The sequence below is a fragment of the Semicossyphus pulcher genome, unplaced genomic scaffold, assembly GCF_022749685.1.
Source record: "Semicossyphus pulcher isolate SPU_LCO1_2020_fin unplaced genomic scaffold, fSemPul1.0.p SCAF_4, whole genome shotgun sequence".
Classification (NCBI taxonomy): Eukaryota; Metazoa; Chordata; class Actinopteri; order Labriformes; family Labridae; genus Semicossyphus; species Semicossyphus pulcher.
The window spans coordinates 25,978,982-25,987,212 of NW_027211715.1; the positions used below are offsets into that span (position 1 = coordinate 25,978,982).

The 8,231-nt window shown below is 41.3% G+C and overlaps 1 protein-coding gene across 1 annotated transcript; it reads right to left on the bottom strand.

Moving 5' to 3' along the window:
- Positions 1–2,788: 2,788 nt before the first annotated feature.
- Positions 2,789–7,556, bottom strand: ptgs2b (prostaglandin-endoperoxide synthase 2b). Its single transcript, XM_069679621.1, has 10 exons — positions 7,431–7,556; positions 7,093–7,209; positions 6,859–7,002; positions 6,571–6,714; positions 6,006–6,187; positions 5,809–5,892; positions 5,470–5,716; positions 4,754–5,040; positions 4,507–4,654; positions 2,789–3,852 (listed from the first exon to the last, which is right to left on the bottom strand). The coding sequence occupies exons 1-10, from the start codon at positions 7,486–7,488 to the stop codon at positions 3,440–3,442; spliced, it is 1,824 nt and encodes a 607-aa protein (XP_069535722.1). The 5' UTR covers positions 7,489–7,556; the 3' UTR covers positions 2,789–3,439.
- Positions 7,557–8,231: the final 675 nt, after the last annotated feature.

Here is an 8,231-nt window from a genome sequence, read left to right on the forward strand (position 1 = left end):
CCATTTCCAGCTATCATAGGGCTGACACATAGAGACAGACATGCTCACAGTCACACCTACGGCAATTCTAGAGTCACCAATTAACTTAACAAGCATGCCTTTGGACTGTGAGAGGAAGGAGTACCACTGCACCACCATGCACTCCCACCTCAGGAATATGAACTGCTAAAATTCTTACATCTAATTGACAGACTCAGAGGGATTGGGAACGCTTTAGTAAGAAATTCGGAATCTGTTTCTCTTCTATTGGTTCATCTCACCAACCAGTTGATCGTGCCATGTTGCATCACAGCATGCAGAACTCCTCAAGCCCGACAAGTGTCTACATGTTTGAGGTGCTGAAAAGGGAAAACCCTTCCGCTGAACAAAGTGGTGTAGTGGGTGTGCTGAGGTTGGTAACCTAGGTTAAGATTAAAACAAACCTTACAAACCTACTTGATCAGTTATGCTGAAGTTGATGCAAGTGAAGTTCACTTACACTTTTAAGTTTCTAGACAAGAATAGTTTTTTTTATAACAGGCCTACTGTATGCATCAATACAGCAGTCAAGTTTGAGCACGAAGGTTCATTCTTGACCTTGGGAAGTGCAGTAGAAAAAGTAAAATTCAAGAAGCTCCGCCCCCAAAATGAATCGACATGCATTGTCAGGGAAATGACTAACAGCTAACTAATGACAAGTTATATGGCTGGAGCGTCTCCAGCCAAAGGGTAATTTTTCCTCAGTAGAGGAAGCGTTTTTATAGCGATCATGGTGTAGCTCTGTTCCTTATTGGTACGGACCTTAAAAGAGGAAGCATGTGCGCTATCTGCAAATTGGCTAGAATAGTGATGTGTATCCCGCTCTGAGCAACTTTGCTTATTTTTCTGTTTACAGATCTAAGGTTCTGCACAAGCACCAGATCTTTTTTAAAGCACCCACACAAAGGCAGGGCAAGTGGACGGTGAGAAGATGTTAGCGGAATTTTTTTTTGGTAAAACTGTATTGGATTAGAATTTCTTACCCCATCTTTAATATCTTCTATTCTTCTATCTTCTTGTAGATATACAGTAATTGTGGGAGGACACTTCCCAATTGAACTAGATGTCTACGGCTGGCTCCCTTTGACACGGTTGTAACTCTTGATTTTCCTCGCTGATGGTCGCTTTCCCTGTTTGCCTTCATCTGGGCGTCAATTTTTTTTTTTTTTGTATTTTTACTTATTTTGAAGTTGTATCTGTAGTCATTGATCTTTTCTTTGTTTGTTCAGCCATAGAAGATAACTGTTTACTCGCAACATTTACAGAAACTGGAAATGCATCCTCTTAGCTTCGCCTACCCTCTCTGACAGACCAACCACTGCTGGGTGATGGAAAACGTGTCACTAACTGAGCGCCGCTTGTGATTTTTTCTGTGAATGTCGCCACAGACACCCAGTCTGTAATTCTATTAATGCAAAGGCTTTCATCAGTGGGCCATAGGCTCAATCACCATTGTGTTTCCTTATCCTATGTTAAAATCATCCATCCAGGGGTGCTGGTTTACCTCAGTTGGCAGAGCGTGCGCCCTATATACAGATGCCCCTCAAGCAGTCCTCGGCGCACTGATCGCAGCTTCGACTCCCGGTCTGCCGATCATTTGTGTATGTCATCCCCCGCTCTCTCCTCCCTACATTTCCTGTCTCTCTTCAGCTGTCCTGCAACAAATTATCTTTAAAAAAAAATCATCCATCCTTCATGGGAGGCTGGAGCAATTCCCAGCTGTCATTGGGCGAGAGGCGGGGTACACCCTGGACTGATTGCCAGTCAATTACAGGGCTGACACATAGAGACAGACAACCTTTCATGCTCACACCCACACATACGGGCAATTAAGAGACGCCAATGAACCCAATGAGCATGTCTTCAGACTGCAGGAGGAAGCCGGAGTACCCGGAAGGAACCCATGCATGTGCAGGGACAACATGCAAACTCCACACACAAAGGCCCACCTTGCCCTAACCGGGGTTTGAACTAGGAACCTTCTAGCTGTGAGCCAACTGCACCACCGTGCAGCCCATGTTAAAATCATGAATAAATATATTTGATTGAAATCTGAATCTGACTAAAGTGATTTTGAAAAGGCTTTTAAATGTTTCTTTGTGATATTAATTTTATTACTATAAATTTTGTCTCTTAATTATACCAAATCTCCCGTTTTGTTTTTCTCATGCTGTGTTTGTATTTCCATTTTCTACACACAACGACCAACACATATATACAACCATTCCGATGACACACTTTAGCTTACATATATATGGACATTTTCGACTACCAAATATTCAAATTGTAAAAATAAATTATTTTTCCTTTTAAATGTCAAGACAGATTGTGTTAAGTTGACTAGTGGGGCGACTGTGGCTTAGTGGTAGAGTCGGTCGTCTCTCAGTCGGAAGGTTCGATCCCTGACCGCTACAGTACACATGTCCAAGTGTCCTTGGGCAGGACACTGAGCCCCAAATTGCTCTCGGTGGCATAGCCATCGGGTATAGATGTGCATAGATCCAGATGGGAGTTTGGCACTTAGGCCTTTGCTATCAGTGTGTGAATGAGTGTGTGAATGGGTGAGAGTGACATGTAGTGTAAAAGCAGCTTTGAGTGGTCGGAAGACTGGAAAATATAAGCTATGTAAGTAAAATCCATTTACTATTGAAATATTTTTGACTAGTCTGACCTTTATCACTTAGGCAGGAAAAGCTTGTTTGATCCAACATTGAAAGTTTCTGTCAAACTGCATTCAGAGTCAAAGTGAAAATGACACCAGCATCAGCGATTTCTGAGAAATGTGCTTTCCTGTTTCCAGGAAGCATTTATTATTATCAACATTGCATGTCAAAGGGCATTGAGAACAGAACTAACAAATTGCACTGCTACTTTAACCATATCGAAGTTATTAAATCATACATTTCTAAAGAATGGCAATGTAATTCTAAACAACAGTGCAGCTCAGACTCAGTTATATTACATGTATTAATACTGAAAAATGAATGCACTTTACTGTATATTAAGTTAGATCATAGAGAGTCTAGATCAGTCATTGAGTTCACTGTGAACATTACTGCTTTACTGTGCTACTGTGTTACCGTCTCCAAAACACCTGTACAGATGAACGAACATGTATTAACATTAGAAGTGTAATGTACGCTACTTTGTTGTAAAAATCCGTAAACAAATTTTCAAGTATCAAGTTTCAGTGACTGAGGTCAATACTGTAAAAAATAACTTACAATACAAATAATCTTTCAATAAATAAAACAACCACAAACTTTTCTTCTTACAAACCAGTTAAGAATATCACAAAACCTACATATAAAAAACCAGTCTCGCACTTTCTCGATGTTATGTTATAAATATTAGACAATAAATATAAAAATAAATATAAATAAATAAATACACACGTAGAAAATTGTACCTAATAAACAAATTAGAGCTCAGTAGTCCTTTCTTTCAAAATGACTGTTGGGTTCATATCTCCACCGCTTGAGTGGGATGTGCTGGAGTTGATGATCGTGGACCCCGTCTCTTTAACGTCAGGCACATGAAAGGACGCCACAGGACAGGGACCCTTGACGTTATTGCAGACGAGCCTCTGCAGGGAGGCGGTGTTGACGATGTCGAAGCCCACGGTGCCTCCGAATGTGCTGGGCTTCCAGTACTCCGGGGAGCAGATGGGGTTTCCCATTAAGCCCTTGAGGGAGAAAGGGGCTCCCATCTCCACCATGGTCTCCCCAAAGATGGCGTTAGACCTGGGCTTCTCCACCAGCAGACCAGGGTAGAGCTCCACAGCGTCAACGTGTCCGTACATCTCCTCGAGCACTGCAGCCATTTCTTTCTCTCCTGAGGAACACAAAGAAAGATATACTTTTAGTTAATCTGTTCTCTCTCCCTCACTCCGCAGCTGCAAACCTTTCTGCTAGTCTAAATATGAGCACTGTTTTGACTGATCCAGATCCAGCAAATTATGGATGAAAACAATCTCTCTTCTTGTCTTTTATGTCTTTCTTCTTCTGGTCCTCTTATACACACAGATATTTCTATCTCCTTATACTTCACTATTAGATTTTTATCATTAAAACCCCTTATTTTCCTTGCAATGCTTTAATTTTCTCCTCTGAAGCAGGTGGCCATTCTCATCTGTTTATGTCTGGCTCTCTGTGATGACAATCTGTTTACACTATCTCAAGATGAAGCAAACATCTGGTTCTTAAGAGTCACGGAAATAAATTCCTAACCTTCAAAGCTGCTGGGGGACTGAAACCAAACCATTTCATTGATGATAGTCTATGACTCAAGCTTTACGCTGTGGCATGTGGGTGTGTTTTTCACCACGCTCACATCAAATTCCTGCAATGAGCCTTTGACAATGCCATTAATAACATAGCAATACTTTGGCCTGAGGCAACATTTCATTTCACTTGGTGTTGATAATTATCTCTTAATTAATCTTCTGACGTCATCCTTTCCATCTATTAGCGTTTGTAAGAGTCTCACCTGTAAGGTCTTCAAAGGAGCTGTAGGGCTTCATGGAGAATCGCTTCCTGTAGGCATTCAGAGACTGGTAGCGCATCTTTCTGCTGTTTTCAATGGACTTAATGGCCACATACATGATGGGTCCTGGGACATTTCGGCCACCAGCAACCTAAAAAAAAGAATGGAAAGTCAATAAATCAGCCTCAAAGCAACAGTGGTTCTACAATATAAATCTAAATGCTGCTGCTGCAACACAAACAGTCCTTACCCGTCCTGCGATCTGCTTGGTAAAAGACTCCACAAGGTTGCTGATGCCGTGCTCAGTCACAACAGAGGTGTTGAAGACGAACTGTTTATAGTTGTAATCTTTCTCCTCAATGTGGAAAGTGTCGGGCATCAGTGGGTGCCAGTGGTACAGGGTGTTGAACTCGGATGCGATGCGGTTCTGGTACTGGAAGCGCTGGTTGAACAGCAGCTCGGGGTCGAACTTGAGCTTGAAGTGATAGCCGCTCAGGTGCTGCACGTAGTCCTCGATCACGATCTTGATGGTCTCTCCTGCAGGATGAATTATTTGAAATTAATATATATAGAAAATGTCTTTGACTTTGTAAAACCTCAATTAGACGTTTTATCAAGTTTACTATTTTGTTTTTGTCAAACAAAGCATTTTTTGCCATCTTAAACTTGCTTGGAGGGTAATGATTTGACTGTAATGGTTTATAATCATACAGGAAATGAAAAACTAAACATTTCCTCCTTTTCACGTCTTCTCGTTAATCATTTATCTAACATGGTAAATAACACTTCCCCACTGTGTGCAACGAGGTTGCTAGTAAGTTTTTCAAATAAAGGTACTACTGTACTTCCTCTTGTGGTAACTCCATGGTAACTATTTTCATATCCATAGAAATTTTTGCTTTATTTCCTCACTACATTACAGTAAGTATTTTATGAAGTGCAATTGTCAGAATCGTCTAAACTCACCAATCAGAATGAGCCGTGTGGTCTGGAATAGCCTCTCATCATCCCAGTCAGGGTGGACCTCCTTCAACACGTCACACACCCGGTTGTGTTCCCGTAGCCAGATTGTGGCGTACATCATCAGGCCGGGGACCAGGCCGAACGCCTCGTGGCCCACAGCGAAGCGGTGAGAGTCAGGCACATGAGGAGGGTAGTGCATTTCAGCGCCCACTTCCTTTACTGTTGGGGGGTACACTTCTCCGTCCAGCATCTGCAGAGTTACATGAGAGAGGAAGAGACTGTTAGACACGTGTGGTCTGAAGCATTCGGCTGTTTAAACTAAACAGCTGTTTCTTCTCATACCTGATATTTAAGCTTGCCATCCTTAAAGAGTCGGAGCTTGTGTTGCCTCTCCAGACTGTCTCCATAAATGTGGTTGAGGTCGACCTGAAAGAAAAAAACATCATTTAACACGTGCTGTAACATTAATTTACCATCTTTATTCATGCTCCCCATGTCTCTCTTTCCCGACTAAAATCTGGCGTGGGTTCCATTCTTACCCCGTGACCTTTAGCGACGGTAAAAGCAGGTCCTTTCTTCATATCAGATTTGAAGAACTGGTGGGTAAAATGCTGCGCGAAGAAAGCAAACATCAGGCTGGTGCCCTGTGGATCCGGGATAAACTGTCTTCTCATCAGAAGCTTCTCAGCCAGGAGCTTAGCATCAGGAAGCTCCTTTTTACCTGGGGAAACAAGAACAATACAGTAAGCATACCTGGCTGTAATGAGGAAACAGGGCAATTTGATCTGGATAAAACACATTAACAAGATTGAAATGTAATGATTCACTTTTACTTGTAGGAAAAGTTATAACAGGTTTGCTCTCATTGTAAATTCCTCAGACATGCTCAGTGTACAATCTGAAAAAACTGTATTTATGTTCACAAGTTGTGGCTTGCTGGGGCAGGTTTTACTGTGTTGCCTCAGCACATTTCCAGTTTGTTAATAGCAGTGGGGGTAACTTCAATGTGTGCGTTTCCTGTGATGTAATGGGGCCTGTCGCTCTTGCTCAGTATTCAAGAATCTGAGAAAACTGGTTCCCCAGACGCAGAGAGAGTGCACTCACCTAGTACTCCCATAGGGGTTGGGCAATCCTCTGCCACAGGGGGGAGGGTGCGTGTATAGTAGGAAAGGTTGGAATAGGCCTCCCAGCTTTTGTAACCGTAATCCGCATTAAAAGTTGGAGGACTATCAATCAGGTGGGATCGAGCTAGAGTGACAAAAAAAAAAGAGTTCATCATTAGTATCAAAGCCACAACAGCTTTCTTACAACCTGCTCTACAAATTATTTAATATGCCAATGGAGCAATTTTTCAATCCATCTAATTTTTGCCTTCAGCTAGAGAGCGCTTACATGTCAGCACGTATCTCATGATGGCATCCCGGAGAAATGAGATGTTGTTGATGATGTTCCAGAAGCCCTTGAAGTGGGTGAGAAGGTAGTGGACAGTGTTGGGCGATGGCTTCAGGGAGATTTTGATCCATGTGAAGAATTCAGCTGTAAATGCCAAGAGAGAAACTTAATGACAAATCACCACAATACAAACAGCCACATTGGATTCACCTTAAAAGTACCATTTATACATACGTGTTGTGCAGTTCTGTCCATAATATCCTGTACGTGTACAATCACACTCGTAATTGTTTGATCCGAGCGCTGTGCAAACGCCCCTGTTCTGGCATGGATCTGAGCAACATGGGTTACCTGAAACACATCATGATGGGCTGTTAGTAAGAATTCAATTTAGACACAAATCTGTACAGGCATAGTTAAATAGTATATATTTACTTCTGAGGGTCATGGAATTACTATAAATCAATTTTAATATACATTCTGATATAAAGAAAGAAAAGTAATCCTGAACAACAGGGTAATTTCTCTTTTTTTAAAGCTATTAAGATATCATTTTCCGTTCCTGTACTCACCTTCGCAGACAAGAAAACCCAGTGCCAAAAGGAAAGCCGCTAATGTGAGTCTGTTCATGCTCCAAAGACTTCGTTAGATATTCTTATTTGCCCCTTCTCTCTCCTCTCCTCCGCTGCTGTGTCGCTCTGAGGCTGAAAGTTTGAATGCTGAAACCTGCTCGGGAGCACCTTTATATTGCTGCGGAGGGGTGACGTCATGTAACAGTTGTCTTGCTAAAAGACGATACGGACGTGCTCAGCTCTGACCAGAGTAATCCGTTACTAATATCTGATTATGAGGAATCTCTTTTCTTTCACAATTACCAACATTGCTTTTTGATGATTGTATTATGTGTAGTGTTTTTGGCACTAAACAGGTTAACCGTGATTTCCTGATACTAGTCTTTCGAGCGAATTCCTTATGGACAAATAATGATTTTTTTTTTCAAGTATGACAACTTACAAGTTTCATATGCTAAGCTGCATGTCTCCCCATGCAAATGACTAGCTGTGACGCAAGTTGTGAAGCACGAGGCGTTTTAATAGTTCCCGTTTTATTTAATTTCTCCTAATTACTGGAAGATATGCAGCCACTTTCACAATGTAAGACACCGTTTAAATATTTGAATTTCTTCTACATATCTTAATTATAAAGGTAATATTTCCTTAAAAGGGCAACTAATTCAAGATGATACAATTCAGGATACTTATACCACTGATTTAGTTCACGTTTAAGTTTCTCTCTTTTTATTGTGTAAAACCATATATTTTTTAAATACAACTGTGATTCATGAGAACATTTGATGTAAAAAACAAAAACAA